This window comes from Alligator sinensis, unplaced genomic scaffold (genome assembly GCF_000455745.1).
Source record: "Alligator sinensis unplaced genomic scaffold, ASM45574v1 scaffold1738_1, whole genome shotgun sequence".
In the NCBI taxonomy this organism is placed as follows: domain Eukaryota; kingdom Metazoa; phylum Chordata; order Crocodylia; family Alligatoridae; genus Alligator; species Alligator sinensis.
The window spans coordinates 13727-31414 of record NW_005843189.1 but is presented as its reverse complement, the minus strand read 5'-3'; the positions used below and the strand labels follow the sequence as shown (position 1 = coordinate 31414).

The 17688-nt window shown below is 41.3% G+C and overlaps 1 protein-coding gene across 1 annotated transcript in view; it reads left to right on the top strand.

The window, feature by feature from the left end:
• The window catches only part of VEZT (vezatin, adherens junctions transmembrane protein), an 81089-nt gene extending 64071 nt beyond the window's left edge, over positions 1-17018 (top strand). The window contains exon 13 of the mRNA XM_025194395.1: positions 9754-17018. Coding sequence (XP_025050180.1) covers positions 9754-10322 — 569 coding nt within the window. The 3' untranslated portion in view covers positions 10323-17018. The remainder of the gene's footprint in view (positions 1-9753) is intronic.
• Positions 17019-17688: the final 670 nt, after the last annotated feature.

Sequence of the window (17688 nt, the reverse complement as noted above, 5' to 3'; positions counted from 1 at the left end):
CAATTGTGTCTGAAGGCCATTAAAGGTGGGTGTTTGACCCGCCTCTGACGGCAGTCTATTCCAAACTTTGGGGTCTCGGACAGTAAAGAAGTTCTTCCTTATGTCCAGCCTGAATCGGTCATAGCAGAGTTTGTGACAGTTTGATCTTGTCATCCCTTGGAACACTCTGGTGAGCAGACGTTCCCCCAGATCCTGATGAGGACCCCTGATAAACTTATGGGTGACCAACAGATCACCCCTGAGCCTGGCTTTTCTAGGCTGAAGAGTCCCATGGCTCTCAGCCTCTCATCATAAGGTCTGCTTTCCTGACCTCTGATCATGCATGTGGCTCTCCTCTGCACTCTCAAGCTTTTCTGCATCCTTTTTGAATTGTGGAGTCCAAAACTGGACGCAGTACTCCAGCTGCGGCCTCACCAAGGCCAAGGACAATGGGAGAATGACGTCCCAGGATTTGCTTGAGAAGGGTCTATGGATGCAAGCCATTTGCTTGCTTTACTAGCCACAGCATCACATTGAAGGCTCGTGTTCATCTTGTGGTCAATCATGACCCCCAAGTCCCTTTCATCTGTAGTGCTAACCAGCATTGCACTGCTGAGCCTGTACGGATGCTGCAGGTTTTTCCTCCCAAGGTTGAGAACCTTGCATTTTTCAGTGTTGAACACCATCAGGTTCTCATCCACCCATTTCTTGAGCCTGTCAAGATCTGCCTCGATCACCCTCCTATCCTCAGGTGTGGATGCTTTACCCCAGAGTTTGGTGTCATTGGCAAACTTGGCCAGCCCGCTTCTGACACCAATGTCCACATCATTGATGAGGATGTTAAACAGTGTAGGCCCTAGGACGGAGCGTTGAGGGACCCCTTTAGTGACTGCGCACCCAGACAATTGGCTTCCATCAACCACCACCCTCTGAGTCCTGCCGCGGAGCCCGTTCCCCAGCCAGCGGATCGTGGTGAGGTCAAGGCCGCAGTTAGCCAGTTTTCCAAGAGGTGATCATGGGATACCAAATCGAAGGCTTTTTTGAAGTCAAGATATACGACATCAATCTCTTCCCCCTTGTCCAGGTGATAGGTCACCTGGTCATAAAAGGAAATAAGATTGGTCAAGCAAGGCCTACTGGCAACAAACCCATGCTGGGTATCCCTCAGAATATTGCTGTCAGCTAATCTGTTAAGAATGGCCTCTTTGATAATCTTTTCCAAAGGCTGATGGGCCTGTAGTTTGCTGGATCTACTTTCCTCCCTTTCTTGAAGATAGGCATGACTTTGGCCTTCTTCCAACCTTCGGGCACTTTACCAGAGCACCAGAAGTTCTCAAAGATCCGTGCCAGGGGCTGAGCTATGATGCTTGCCAGCTCCTTGAGTACCCTTGGGTGTAAACCTTCAGGGCCGGCTGACTTGAAGGTTTCCTGACAGGCTGACTGTTGAGGTGTTCCTTCACGAGGTCAGCATTGATGGAGGGCAAGGAATCTCCCTCACCCGGGCCTCCCTGACCCAAGTGGGCAGGGGAGTCCCATGGGACTGGTGAAAAATTGATGCAAAGTACCCATTAAGCAAGTTTCCTTTTTCCTGGGCATCCGTTGTCAGCTCTCTACATATCTAAAAAAGGAGATTTATTGTCCTTGATATTTGTAGCTAGCTGGAGTTCCATCTCGGCCTTGGCTTTCCTGGTTTGCTCTCTGCAGGTCTGGACCGGAGTAAAGTATTCCTCCTTGGTGATGGTTCCAGTCCTCCATCCTTTGTTGGTCTTCCTTTTAAGATGCAGGAGGTCCGCCAGTTCCCTGGAGAGCCAAGGGAGCTGCTGTGCCCTTTTGCTGCCTTTCCTCCGGATGGGATGAACTTTGCTTGCGCATCCAGGATTGCTTCCTTGAGGAGCAACCACTTGTCCTGAACTCCCCTCCCCTTTGGGTTGTGGCCCTTTAGGGCCTCACTGACAAGCCTCCTTAGCTTGTCAAAGTCAGCTTTCCTGAAGTCGAGGACTTCTGTATTACTGACTGACTTGCCAGCTTTACAGCAGATGGTGAAGGTGATCAGCTCATGGTCACTGTCACCCAGCTTCCCTTCGATCATTAGGTCGCTGATTAGGTCGTCCCCGGTTGCCAGTACGAAGTCGAGCAGTGTCTTACCTGTCGTCGGCCCGTAGACTTCCTGCATCAGATAGAGGTCATCCATGCATGAGAGAAAGTTTTGCGACGGCTCGGATTTGGCTGAGCACCCCTCCCACGAGATGTCTGGGTAGTTAAAGTCTCCCATGACGATCATGCACCAGGAGTGTGTGGCCTCAGCTAATTCCCTGGCAGACTCCTGGTCAAGGTCTTGACCCTGGGTAGGGGGTCTGTAGTAGATTCCCACCGTAATATTCCCTGTGCCGTGTTCCCCACGGATTTTAACCCAGAGGGTCTCAACTCGCCTACTGTGGGTGCCAATGTCAACTTGCAGGGACGTGTAGCTTTCCTTGACATAGAGAGCTATACCTTTGCCCCTTTTGTCCACTCGATCCCTCCTGTACAGGGTATAGCCATCTATACCTGTGGTCCAGTCATGGGTGGAGTCCCACCAGGTCTCCGTTATCCCTATGACATCATAGTTATTTACGTTTAACAGGAGGACAAGTTCCTTCTGTTTATTCCTCAAGCTTCTGGCATTTCTGTGTAGGCACACAAGTGTCCCCTTGGGGGCCCTTGCCTTGCCTACAGATTGTTCCAGGGCTGGGGCAGGGGTGGGATCCCTTAAATGCCTTGACCTGCTGGCTTTGCAAGGGTTGCTCAGTGGGCCAGCAGTGGCAGTAGTTCCCCCCCATCCCTTGGTGGGCTTAGTTTAAAGCCCGGTGGAGCAGGTCAGCCAGTCTGGCTGAGAAGAGCCTCCTCCCCTGCGGAGAGAGGTGGAGGCCATCCCTTCCCAGTAGCTCACTGCCTCTCTCACCAAAGAGCCAAAGCCTTCCCGACGACTTTATTTGCTACTCTATGACTCTAAATTTGCTACTCTCTATCTTCCTGTATGGCTTTTTAGCATTATTACACTTCCTGATTAAAAGAACCAAAGAAACTCTGAGATGAGAACAAGGCAATTTACTTCAGCGTGCTAAGAATTTGGTTGTTGGCCCATAGATGGGTTTAAGCATAGCATAAAGAGATCTGTCACCAAATGAAGTATGCAGCCCAAGCTGACTTTCTTTCATTGCTCATCACCAAATCTGTGCTTGAGGTGGAGAGCAAATTGTAAAAATTGTACATCTTTGATAGTGAAAAATTATTTTTATTGGTTAAACTAATACTTTGGAATTTTACCCAGATTCACAGAGATCTGTAGATTAAAATGAAAGGCTAGACCTTCATGTACTTTTCCATAAATTTAAGTCCTAGTAAAACTCTAAAACAGAAAATATATGCGGGTGGGTATTGGTTCCCATAAAAGTGAGAGAGAATATAAATATATATATAAAATTAGTTGGGTTTTTTTAATATGCATTTTGTGTATATATAATACACAAACATTATAATACACACACACACTAGCTAATTGCATGTCAAGAATGACAGATTTCACGGAGTGTTTACATGGCCCCCCCCTCACCCTCTGCTCACCTTTTTGGGCCGTCCATCTAAAGACTTCCTCCACTGCCACCGTTGCATCCTCCAGCCTCTGGTGTGGGGGCTCTCTCCCCTGCCTGCCTCTGCCTCACATCAGGGCTTCCCTGTGCCTCCCCTCCCCACTCCTCTCCCTCGCCACCATCTCCCGCTCCCTGCCAGCTGTTGTCAGGGTTGGGTGGCGGGGGGGTGCTGTCACCATGACCCCACTTCCCCTCCCCACCTCTCTCCCTCCCTCCCCACTGCCTGGCCCTGACAACAGCTGCCCCCGTGACACCCCCTTTGCCGCCTCCACCCCGCTCCCCTCCCTCCCTGCCTGCCACCTCCTCCTCCCTGCCAGCTGTTCTGGGAGGTGTCGGGGGGGGGGCACCACTCCCGTGACCCCCCCGCTTTGCCCTCAGGCAGGGAGGCATGGGGAAGCCCTCCTGCTCAAGTGGCCTTGGGCGTGTTCGCCACTGCCACTTATGTCACCAGCAGCAGCTCAAACTTGGGCCTGTGCAGCCTGGGCCCATGCAGCCAATTGCCACCTGCCCTCTTGGCGGCACGTGCACAGTTGGCCAAAAGTGTTACGGACAGACAGACACACGGACATACAGACAAATACACAGACAGACAGACTAAGCCTTTATATATTTTCAGATTTCAGATACAAAATTCAGATTTTCAGATACAAAATATATGTATGTAGGTAGGTAGGTATAAAACCCATATATGTACATATACATGTATGTATGTATAAAACCCAACTAATTTTGTAGGCAGAAAGATTGTCTTATCTTGTTCCTCTGTCATTCTGGAAAGCACACTTCTGGAGGCAGACACATGCAAATTTCTCTGACCAGATGACACCTATGAGGCAGGTTTAATGCACCGTATCCTTAGCTTCAGCAGAAAACCAGCAGCGTGGTGCAGTTTCTCTCTGTCTTCATAGGAAACATTTTTATTTCTTCTTCCCTTTTTCCCCCCTGTCAACCCTCTCCCACTCTTTCACCTTTCATAAAAGAAGACCAAGTAAAAGCACTATAAAAATACAGAAAGCGTGCATCTGTAACACTCAGGAGGTCTCTTTCAGAAGAAGGTAAAATCCCTTTGTCCTTGCCTTCAGCTTCATCTGAAAAATCACACTTTCACATCATGGACATGGATATTGTGAAAAGTCTAATGTGAAGGCCCATATCTTTTAGGAGTGATTTTTTTTTTTTTTTTTTTTTTTTTTTTTTAGGGGCAAAGAAGTCTAGGGAAACTGGCTTCTCTGTTCAAAAGTTTGTGTGAAAGACTGTCAATTTCGGATGATCCTGCTTAGTGCAGAAGAAAGCCACATCTGCCACAAACCATATAATATCCAAAAGCAACCAATGTGTGACTGTATACTTCATGTGGCTGCCTCTGCTTCCATGCTAGCCAGAAATGGAGGGACCCTTGGATTGCCTCCTTAAAGGACTGAGTGGGCAAGCACATGAAGTAATAAAGCAAACTCAGCTATGAGACTTCAGTCTGTTTTCAAAGCCATAAAATGTGTGTCACAGCCTTTTTCTCTTTCTTAAATCCATCAAACTACAACCTTAGTTGAGTGCAAAAACAAAGATATAAAAAGTCCTCAGACTGTCTTTAAGAGCAGTCTCTTTTTCTGTGCTTCCTCTGATGTCTCATGTGACATCTCGTGGTTTGGTTCTCACATTCACTTTTGCTCTGCTTCTAGTGGTTCTCATAATCTCCTTGGTAGGCCCATTACAGTGGACTGTCTCCAAGATGGATAATGTCTCTCCATTTAGAGAAAAAACAGGGGGAAGTCTGGGTCTCTTAGATGATCACATTTCTAGCTTGAGCCTAAAGGTTGCAGGGATAGTGCTCTTTGCAAAAGAAGAGGAATCAGGAGATCCTGTAATGCATATGCCCTAGACTAGAATAGCAACAGATACTACGTACATTGATGACACATTTGCATGGACCTGTCAGGTCCTGCAGAGAGGTCTAGAGGGGAATTCAGCCTGATTACTGGCCAGGTTGAAGTAGCTTGAAGTAATGGCATTTGATGCCTATACACATGTTTTCTCCCTTAGCTGTAATTACAGCACATCGGAGCAGACTCAAGTCTGCTGGAACGTGTAATTACTATGCTCCAGCAGACTCCAGCGTCTCGTGTATTAGTGTCTCTGCACTGAAAAATGGCAACATGGGCACTTTAAAGCTTTTTCGATGAGCTTTAGTTAAAGGATCCCCACCACCACTTTTCAGCGTGGAGATACCGATACATGAGATGCTCTAGGCACTTTAATTAGAGCAGCTCCAGAGAACATGTATAAATGCCCACTGAGCCTAACACTCAACACCTTCTCCCTTTCACTTTTAATGTAGTGGTTCAGATAGACTGCAACAGTTGGACATCTGCTTTCTAATGTAAACCAGTAGGATGGCACACAGGATGGAGATTCTAAACATTTTTTATAAAGTGGTGAAGAGGAAGGTCTGTTGTCCCAATTTTTCCAGGGAAAGCTGAAAGCAGATATACTGACTCAGCAGAGCATTCCACAACCAGGGGAAAAGCAGCTGCATCCTGTAATTGTCAACAACATATTCTCAATTTGGGACCTCCTTCAGGTTGGTCTGTCCCCATTTACATTGCAACTCATCCAGGAAAGGGGATTCTTCAGTATGGTGCAACAGATGTTTTCATTCAGCTGGTTGGGATTATGGGTGTCCTCAGACAGCTTAGTAGAAGTAATTTTCCTTGCCTCATTTGGTCATTGAGGACCTTCAGAAATCATTGTATAATCAGACTAATTCAAAACTTTTTCAGAACTCAGGTCAATTAAGCTTAACGTCCTGCATGCTGACAGATAACAACAGTCTTCAATCCATTCCCTTATGTAATAGAGCTGTTCCTACCATCTAGAAAACCCTCAAGAATCTGAAAAATGTGAGGAATATTGTTTTAATTATCCAAGGCCAAAAAACTTTTATCCTCTTGAGGTCTTCCCTCTGTCATTATAGCATTTCTTCTAGATATGTGCCCTATGCAGCTCAATTACAATTCCTCAGATTCAGGTTTTTTAGCCCTTGGATGATTTGTTATCAGAACACATTAGAAGTTCATCATGTCTCTTACTTCTACAGTAGTCAAACATTTTTGATTAGCTCTTGAATACCAATAGCTAACTGGAATTTTACCATACTCCTTTGTTCTCCATGTATGGCCTTCTTCCTTTCTTTTGCCCTAAACCATTTTTTACTTACTAGTAAGAGCTCTCAAATTCTCCTGAGATGAAACAATCCTATTTTAAAAGCCTTGTGCTCTTTTCATGGTCTGTGCTTTATTATAAAAAAATAGAAATGATCTGACATGGCTACCAAGGAATCCTATACTGGACATTTTTTTAAACAGTCCTTGTGATGTCTACATTCACTCCCTTAGCATCACTGTGGGCTAGAGAAACAGAGGCTTCTCTGTTTGGATCGAGTTTCATTCAACAAATGTTACAGAGTCACCTCCTTCCAGTGCCCATCTCTTTTATTTATATTCTGTCCGAACAATAAAATATTCAACCTGCTAATTACGACTACTGCTACTTCTCATGTCTTGCCACCAGTTATAGATATTTCCAGTATCAGGCACATAGCATAGCTTGGTTTGTAGTTTTGGCAAGGATTTCATGGTGCATGGTTCCTCCAGGAGCTGGCAGACCAGCAGATGTTCTAAGATCTATATTTCACCATAGTCAACACACGTCTAGATTGTTAGAATTATCCCCACTTTCTCATGTTGTCTTTTACCTAGTTCTTGTTCAAAGATGATATAGTCAGTCAGCCCTGTGGGGAGGCATCCATTGATGCCTTCATACACTGTGATATCTTTGTTAAGTGTGTTGAATATTGTATACCATAATTCAAATCATGTAACCATTAGTAACTTTTTTAAAGCAATTCCATAGCAGCTAGAAAGCTTTTCTGAGATTTCAGGGAGCTGATAACTGCAGTGTCACCCTAGACTAGATTCTCTGACCTGCCATGATCATTCCATTTTGCTTGTGACCACTTTCCTGATGTCTGAAGAAGTAATTCCAGTAAGCCATCCAGATTGTTCTTATTTGTTGATTTTAGACATCCTGTAATGCAGTGCCAGTGATCATTCAGCCCAGAGTCCACCATCTTTGCATAAGCCAATCTTTTCGGCACCAGAAAGGCATATTCAGCTATGGAACAGAAAAGTGTGAGTGCAGTGGCTCTTAGCGTGGATAGGTTGGCTCCTCACTTTGAGTTTGTAAATTCCCTACATATGTTGTTTGGGGTACTATCTTTACTTTTTGTCTTCTCCACAAGTGTCTTGATGCAAATGTGTGGGCTAGTATCATTCCTACGTATCAAGGAGTCCAGGAGTGGTCAAATGGCACCTTGTGACAGATGATACTAATTTTTGTGGCCTCACAGTTCTGGATATGTAAGATTTCTCCCCAAAAACAAAACCAGTAAACACTCAGAACAACAAAGAAAGCATCTTGCATATAACATGCACTTTTTTTCCCAAAAAACAGCAGCTGGAGTGCAAAGTGTGAGAAATATGGTAAAAGCTTACTAGTGAAACCAAAAGTAAAATCTGTATATGATCCACAGGGAGCAGAACAATGAGCAGGCTCAGCAACCTATCTGTTCCTACTCACTGACTTTCTAAAAGAAAAGTTCTTTTTTCCTTCATATTGCCTGTCAAAAACAAGATGTGTATCACATTCTGGGGAGCGTTGTATGTGAGAAACTACAGTACATGTGTTTTAACTGAATTCATATATAATTACTATTGGTTGTTGTCAGTTACTGCATAGTTGTTTTGAGTGTTTGGTGGTTTTATTTTTGAGGTGGTTTGATTGTTTTATTTTGGGATTTTCTGGAGTTTGGAGTTTTTTTCTGTCTCTTTCCATCTGTTCTTCTACAGTTGGTTGCTATTTTCTAATAATTAGTTCTGTATTGGAAGAGGAACATTCTGTGAAAATAGACCAATTCTATATTGCCTCAGGTACTTGACTGTCTATAAATTGGAATATCTCTTCCTAGTTATCTTTCCGTTATTTTCCAGTTTTGGAAGTATTCTTTGGGAATTTAAGCACCAAAACTAGGTCTTAAAGTGCTTCCATGGGGAAAGAAATTTGCATACCCTGCCTCCAGAAGGAAATGGGCAGAAATATACAGAAATTAATTTTAAAATAATGAAGGGCTATTCCATTAGAACAATTGACCTATGAGATTTGTTTGGTTTGGTTGAGTACTGTGATGTGTTTTAAAAAAAAAAAAGGGAAAAGAGCAATGCAATTCCTGAAACAGTATTTCAGTATATTTAATGAAAATAACTGATGTGACAAACCTACTGACGCTACCATGTTCAGCTAGTTAAAATAATTATTACCAAGATAGAATGCAGCAGAAAACTTAATACCTTAAATGTGTTTCCCATGAAAAGTTTGTGTATTTTCCAGAGTTATTTTCATCTCTGCTTACAGGGGTAAAGTCAGAATGGAATTAGGAAGGGAAATGCCACAAGGGGACCTGCTGTTGCTGCTCTTATGTATGTTCGTGCTGCTACTCTAATGGAGCTACTGCAGTTTAGGGATCTGTTTCTTGGAAATGGACACTATCGTTTTGTTAAAAAGAAAGAAGCCTGTTCTTCAAGAAGTGATTGTATCATGTTGTACTAACCCCTAACACTGGGTGGAGAGACTTTCTGGCAAACATCCCGTTGCTGGCAATGGGACTCACTGCTGCTACTAACATCAAGAAAAGCTAAATTAAACCATGTTTATTTGCAAGAACAACTTGCCCTACTGTATGAATACGTCTTATTTATATGTTGTGGTGTATAAAATAAGTTACTGCATGTGAGAGCCTTTTTATTATGTATAGTTATCTTGATTAGATACCTGTTATTTATGGAAGAAAGTTCAAATTTGTGTGCAGTGCAGCAACTGATTTTGCTTATAACTTCCATAACACATCATCTCTACGCAAGGCCATTTTTATGTACCTCTTGAGATATTTAAAGGGTAGTCAATACTAGAAGCCATCACGTTGCATCTTCAACATTCTGGTCAGAAAACACAGATTTTGCACATAAAACACAAATAGGTGAATTGTGTGTGGCAGGTTACTTTTAGTTATCTTTTAATTTTTTTTTCCCTTTTTAAGCTGCGGTGAAACCCTTGTCTCCTGTAGAACCAGTGGATCCCATAAATAATCTGGAATCACCTATGAATTCAGATATAGGAAAACAGGATGGCATCCAAGGTAGTGATGATTCTGAAGAAAGAGACTCAAATCCAAAACCACATGCCACTGAGAAAAGGAGGACTGAATATTTGTTTGAAGATCCAGTAATGGTTGAAAACAAAGACATTGCTCCTGGGGAAGGTGCATCTCCAGTAGCTGAAAAAAGAACACGTTATCAGTGCGAAGGTGAAGGTGAAGAATCCATACTACCCATTGTGGATGGACTGGAGACTTCACAGACACCTCTGAGAGATGCATTACAATCCTCCATCAAACATAGGCTGGCTCAGCTCCATATATCAACAGATTTCAACTTTACATCTGGTCTAGCTGCACAGGTTGCTGCCAGATCACTTACTTTTACTACAATGCAACAACAGACTTTTGGAGATGAGGAGGAGGCAGAAGAAGAGACGCAGGACAGTGAAAATCATATGCAAGAGAACAATGATGAAGGCACCGTCTCTGAAAATGGGGAAGTGTTCTAAGTCCCTGATGAACTTGGTTAAACAATGCATTGCCTACTTGAATTCCATAAAAAGCAGGTGTTGGGAATAGCCAAGGCTTGGGCTTAGAGAAAAACATGCCGGCTGGAAGAAACAGACAGAAATGTAATATGTACTGTTCCCTGTATTTGACACACTCAGTAGGGTTTGCCAAGTACTTTGATGATATGCAGGTAAGCTAAGGAGTTACAGAGTGTGGACCCAAAGAATAGTTGTGTATCTCCTCCTGATGATACTAATGGGTTTTGGAACATAAATATTTTATGTTTATTTATTTATATGATTCTTTTTTTTCCTAAAACGAAGAGAACATTCTCACTTTCATTTTTAGCAGAATCCATTTTTCATTTCATGATTTTACTTATCATAGCATCATCAGTTATAATAGAAATAGTCAAAGTGATTCTGTCTGAAGAACATAAACGGTAATGTGTGATCCTCCCCACCACCTTTCCTTCATCTTTATTGTCTTCTGTATTTGGGTTAACTATCTTAGGAATTTGTAACTTCATGACTAAGAATGCTCCCAAAGCTAAATTTTAAATAAAAACATGAAAAACCTAATAATGTATATGTCCTGGGATATTGGGCTAAAGTAGTATGAAGTTAGCTGCATATCAGATAAAGATTCCAAATATAGTTCATAAAGGGTGAATAGATGATTGATAAGAGTTTATAATTGCATTATAGAAAGTTTTAGTATGTGTTATAGAAAGTTATAAACACATTAGTAGAAAGTACTATAGATGGTTAGAAGTAGCTTGTTGGACTTGATTAGCAGTTGATTATTGATTTATTAAAACACCTATTAATTGTTCATTGGCCCTTTGTAAATTGAATCTTAATATAATGTTTAACTTACATTATTTGCACAGGGTTACAAAACACAGTGCTGTATTGTTGTACATCTCTATCCATGACCTGGAGTAAATTCTTAGGCTAAGTTAAATGAGTAGTTTCTTTAAGGTTATACAGTAATTTTGTTTAGGTGTCATAGCTGCTGTTTTCTAATGTTGTTTCACTTTTCTTTTGATAACATCTATAACGTGTTTTGATAAAGAAATCAGCAGAGACCATGAATTTATTCCATTCTAGTTAAGCTGTGTCTTGTAACCCAGTTGAAATCTAAACTGAAACATTCAATATAGGCCTGTATTAGTTCTTTGATGTGAAAAGTAGCTCTGCCCTGGAAAAAAGCACCCCTCTAGAGAAGGGGGGAGAGTCATGGTTTCAGTGGGTGCTTTGATACAGCCCTCTGATGCATCTCCCACGTAAGGGTTCCATGGCTCTGAGTGAGAGATTTCCAATCAGAAATCACGCCATTAACAGCTCTTGTTAATTCTTCTCTACACTGGTTGACAGCTTGTGGTAGGAGTATGAAGCAGTATAGACTCAAAGGCAGCACCATTTCTGAGGGTATTGTGCTGCCACAATGGAAGGGGGAGACAAGGGAACTCAAAGAATGCCTCTGTTCCTGAAACAGAACTTCTTGACCATTATGTGGCAAGACAGATCCTGTCATGCAGCATTTCTCCTACTCTGGTAGTGATTAGGAGAAAAGACTGTGAATATAAATATGTGACATTTCACAACCCCTAAATAAGGATAATATAAATAGAGGGAGCATGTGGGTTTGAATTATTGTTTGCACAATATAAACTCTGTTTTCTTCCTGGTTTTGTACTTCTCTTGCACAAAGACTGTGGGAGGAGAACGTATTAACATGTTTCATTAGCCCGTGATTCTGTTTTCTATGCCCTTATGTATATGTAGATAGGTAGATGTTATGTAGAATGAATTGTACCTGGGGAGGACTTGCAGAAATGTGGTATTTGCTCAACTATGATGTATGCAGCAGCCAAGCATCCTGTCAGGTAGTAGAGTTTGTTCTACTCAAGGCCAGAGAGAGATCTACTGAGAAAATGGAGTTCTTGATATAATTTTCAATATGATGGCTCTTTAGAACACCTGAATAGATAGAGTTGGGAGATTGTCAGTGCTAATTAAAAAGGTGTCTTCCTTGTCCTTGACTTAAGAACCTTGACTTCACCAAGTGCCCTGTTTTTTTGTTTTTAGCTAGTTTGTTATATTATCTAGTTTTATTTTGTAACTGACTTTATCCCACCAATGCACCACCAGCATTTTGTCACCTGCTGCGTATCTCAGTGTTGTTTTTTCCCAAATTTGAATCATGGGATCCAATATCCTTCAAATTGACTGTAAGCTGTTGTGATTTGATTTTTGCAAAATTTTCTGTAGTCTGATTTGTCACTATTCTCAGATGATGTGAATGGGAGCTACAGATGCTTAGCCCTACAGCAAAAGTAGACCCAAATCTCTATATGGAGGCAGTAGCTTTTACATTTTCTTTGTTGCAAGCCTGGCAAACAACCCAAAGAATAAACAATTGCTGGTCATTTGGTGTTAGCAGTATGTGAGAGAAAATAATGGATCTTTGGAGCTAGTCATTTTAGATGTTTTTTTTCCTTCAAACAAATATGTTTTGTGTGAGCAAATGAACTGGCTATTAAATACAAATAAAATTGACAAACTTTATGTGTTCTTGAAAATAACACATTCTTTTTCTGTGTGGCTGCCCATTTCTCACATTGCATCCATTTAGGATTCCATACAAAGCCAACCTGTTGAATAATTTATTTGAATTGATATTGATGTAATTCCTCCCTGCAAAAGAATCTTGTTAAAAATCTACTTCGGATAAAGAATGGGATTTAATTTGATAACCAGTTACTTTGATAACTTTATTTGATTTGATAACCAGTTTCCAGCTACATATAAATAGACTCTGTTATAATCCAGATTTCCTCATGATGATGTCTGTGGAAAGACCTGTGTGTCCAAGTGTAGTTTCAAAAAATTTGCTAGGTGTCCTGTCCGTTTTCATTTATTTCTTTAGTTTAAAAAAAGCATATGAAAGAGTCTGCTGTAGAACTCAAGACCCAGGTTAATATATTGTGACTGTTGAGGTACTGTGCCCCTGTGTCTTTTGGCTTAAGGACTGGACAATGAAAACTATATAAGAAAAGAGCTCTTACTTTTTAGGATTTGTTTTTAACTTTAAAATATTTTAGCATTAATTTTACATTGAATAATGAACCAATGATACATATTTGAATATGAGTAACCATTTTAGTTAATCACTTTGTAGAATTGTAAAAGAGTGCAGTTATGTACCATTAAATAAAGTCAAAGATCTTTCTTTCCTCCCTGTCCTAACTAGTAGGAACCCTAAAGACACAACTCACAACTAATTTCCCTAAATAGAATTGCAGTCTGACACCACATCTAATTTATGCCTTTACATTTGCCAGGTACGTAAGCAAGTACATATTTGAATACAGCTAGATATCTGTGTTAGAAATATTTCTTGCTAAAGAATACTGTTTCCTTGATTTCCATAGCCCAATAATACAGCAAAAACCATAGGCTAATAGACGTAGGTTGAATCCATTACCGACAATGCATATCCTTAAGTAGAACAGTAGAATGCCTTTTCTAATATATCAGTAATAAACAAGATCAGCAATTGTCAAACTTTCTGTTCTTATTACATGAATAAGATAATTACACTTCTGATAGATCATGTCTAGTCCTTGTTCCATCCTGAGATCCATATCAAAGCAAAGGCTGGTGGACTAGGTCACTATTAACTAGTTTTATTGATTTTTCCAAACTGTGGCCTGAATACCCTTTCTATACCCAAATCTTTTACTGGTTTCACTGAAAGTGGTATGTGGATGAGAACAGCAGATTTGGGTCATAGGCTTCTTAATTTCTTAGCAAATATTATAAAAAAGGGGTTGACAATCTTTCACTAACAGGCTTGAATTAATGCAGATGGTGCATCTGATTACATAAGGCACTGCTTACAAAAGCATGTATCTATGATCTAGTTAGTTTGTAGGAAAAAATAATATCACTTTTTGGCGAGCTTGTCAGCAGCAGTGTGGGAATGCAGTACAGGGCGCTTGGGACAAAGCAGAAGTGGCAACTTTTGGTTCAGTCACAAATATCAATGTGAACATGCAGCTGCCAGCAGCAGCCACTTTCTTTGGTTCCCCTCCCCCACAAGTTGGCACCTAGGGTGGTTGCCCCTTTCAGCCCCCCTAGTTACACCACTGCTTGCCAGGGTGGCTAAAAATCTCTTTGCAGGGCAGATCCAGCCCGTGGAATATAGGTTGCCATCCCCTGCACTAAATCGCTAGCACTGGAGAAATGTAGGCCTGGAAAGCTCCTCAGAAGTCATCTATTTCATCCTCTTGCCCCATCAAGTCTATCTAAACCATTCTGACAGATGTTATTTAAACTTAGGTAACCTTTTAAACTAGACTTGTAGTTAAAATGTTTTCTTTACATCTAATCAGAATTTTCTTTACAGTGAGGTTATCCTACCCTCCTCATTGCACCTAGAGGACAATTGATCATATATTGAAGACTATTGTTATAGCCCTTTCAGGTGTTTTCTTCTTGAAACTAAAGAAACAACTTGTGTGTCAACTTTTCCTCCTTTGTTGTTTCCTTAAACCTTACTGTGGCTCTTCTCAGGACTCTTTCCAATTTGCCCACATCTTTCTTGAAGTTTGCAGCCCAAATCCAGACACAGTACTCCAGAGGAGGCTTTACCTGATTCAAATTCAACAGAATAATTTCTTCCCATAATGCTGAACTATTACACTTTTTATTTACTTCAATTAGGACTAGAACCTATTCACGTTCTTTATGGCCAGCTGCTAAAATGATAGACTAAAATATTTTGTTTGGTGTGGAAACATATTGAGCAGAATTTCTGTGCTAAATGTTTTTCTTTGCTACACAAACAAGAAGTTATTAAAACTTTGATTAATCTTCGAACAGTTGCCACCTGGTGTAATCTGTACCAAACATGCCAAACCACATTTATTTAAGTAAAAGCTGAACCCTGAAGATCTCAGCTCTAATCCTTGATGCAACATATTTTGCATGATCAGTTACTATACACAAGTTGAGTATGTAATTTAAGTAGTAACAAACACATGGGTATCAAAGATCAAAGCAAGCTCCAAGCTGCTAATTTAAAAAAGAATGCATGGTGATATGCTTCATCCTTATTCACAATTTTTAATTTTCTCTTTGTTTCTAGGATTGTGCTTTCAGTTTAAATATCCAAACATCCACTTTGATTTGAATAAGTGCAGTGAATCAGTATGACACATACAGTCTGAACAAAAGTGGCTGATTTCTCATGTGTTCTCTCTTGTCCTTCATCCTGGCCTCTTTAAGTTACAGGAAGGTTTGTCATATTGTAAGAGTGTTACAATAAGAGTATACTGTGAGCTAGTGTTGCACTCCCTGTTTGAAATTGATATGAGACTCGGAGATAAATCTCTAGTACACGAGGAAGGAGGGATTGCTTCTCTGTTCTAAAGCAAGTGGATTCTTCAAACATTGAATGGGACCAAATCGTGAATACTTTCACCCCTGCAAAAACAGACAGAATGTCAGACAACAAGAACAGAGAGGAAGTGCCCATAAAAACATTAACCATTTTGGCATGAGACTATTTTCTCTTTCGTTTAATATTTTGAAGAGGTTGTAACTGTGTGAGTTTTAGTTATCTGTGCAGAGCTTGACAGTTAGCCTTATTAGTTTTTAAAGAAATATTTCATATTTCAAATTCAAAGAAAAAACATCTCTGTGGAAAAAACACTGGGTGACTTTTTAGTCTAAAAATTGTTATATATTCCACATTTCTTACAAGTATACAAGGCTTAAAATGTGCCAGTTACTATACAAACATGAGAATGCAAGGTCCTTTTCCTAAAGAAGCTTACAGCCCAGACAGACAGTGTGATCAGTGGTGTCTAGGTGGCTAATACCTTCAGACCTCTGTTTATCATTCCACATGTAGTTAATTCCACTTTCACTGTGTCTTCCCTCCCCCAGCCTCATTTATTTCCCCCTTTACTAGTTGTAAAATACTTTAAACACTTTGGGATAAAGACTAATTTTTTATAGGTAGGCACCAGATCTAGCAAAATGGAGGGCCCTGATTAGGGCCTCAAGGTGCAACAATGAAACAAATGTAAAGTATGTAAAGGACAGAGAATAGGACTTAAACCATGTGAATGGTTGTGGTGATGGTGGGAGGTGATGATCTGTCTTTTAATTCCTTTAATTATTTTTGTTCTTCCCCTCTTCTTTATTGCTTTGTTGTTGAGAGGAAGAAAGGACTGAAATCGAAGGAACTTTAAGGAAAAAATTGGAGGAGCAGAGAGTGTGGATGTGTCAGACCAGATTAGGGAGGGAATTCCTTTTGCAAGGGCCTCATGAAGGATGCAGAGATAAGCCATTACTGAAAGGTGTGATGAATTACATGGCTTGAAAGGTTTTTATGTTTAGTTTCTAAAAGAAACACTGGCTACTTATTTCCACCTTAATTCATATTCTTGTTGAATCCATTCATGTATTCAGAGTGCAAGACCTTTGGAGCAAGCACCATGCTGTTGTTTTATGTTTGCTCAGCATCTGACATTCATTGAATCAAACAATAATACGCTTTACTAATTCAGTAGGGGCGTGCAAAATGGGCTGTATTCTATTCAGATTCAGCCCGAATTGGGGACAGTGATTCAATTTGTTGATTCAGATCACTGTCCCTGATTCGATTCGGCCAAATCTGAACCTAAAGATTCGAAGATGATTCAAAGATTCAGCAATTTGGCTATAGACGCAGCTTTAAATGTTTTTTCTACATACCTCGAGGTACCAGCGCAGCTTGTGACTGGTGCAATGCTGGGGCGGATGGAGTGCCCCCCCATGCTTGACGGTGAACCCGGAAGTGAACCGGAAGTACTTCTGGTCCACTTCTGGGTCTGCTGCCAAGCATGTGAGCCCCGCCACGCTCCCCAACTTGGTGATCAGCTGTGGAGGGACACCAGGTGCTCCCCCAGACCCAGGACGCACCAGTTGCTGAGCCGTGGGTTGAGGTGCGGGTGGGGACCCCAGCACACAACCCAGTGGACCCGGAAGCGGACCAGAATTGCTTCTGGTCCACTTCCAGATTTGCTGCTGAGCATGCTGGGGAGCCCGCCATGTTCCTGTGGGATGTTCTATCTCCCCTAGCATCACAGCATTCACAAACCGCCTGGTACTTCGAGGTATGTAGAAAAAACATTCAAAGCTGTGTCTATGGCTGAATTGTTGAATCTTTCTGAATCTCTCCGAATTGATTTGAAGGGTTCTGATTTATTTCAGAGAGATTAAAGGGTCTCCTGATTCGATTAGGACATTCGGCCATCAAATTGGGCTGAATCTCCACTGAATCGGATCGGAGACCAAAGCTTCACAC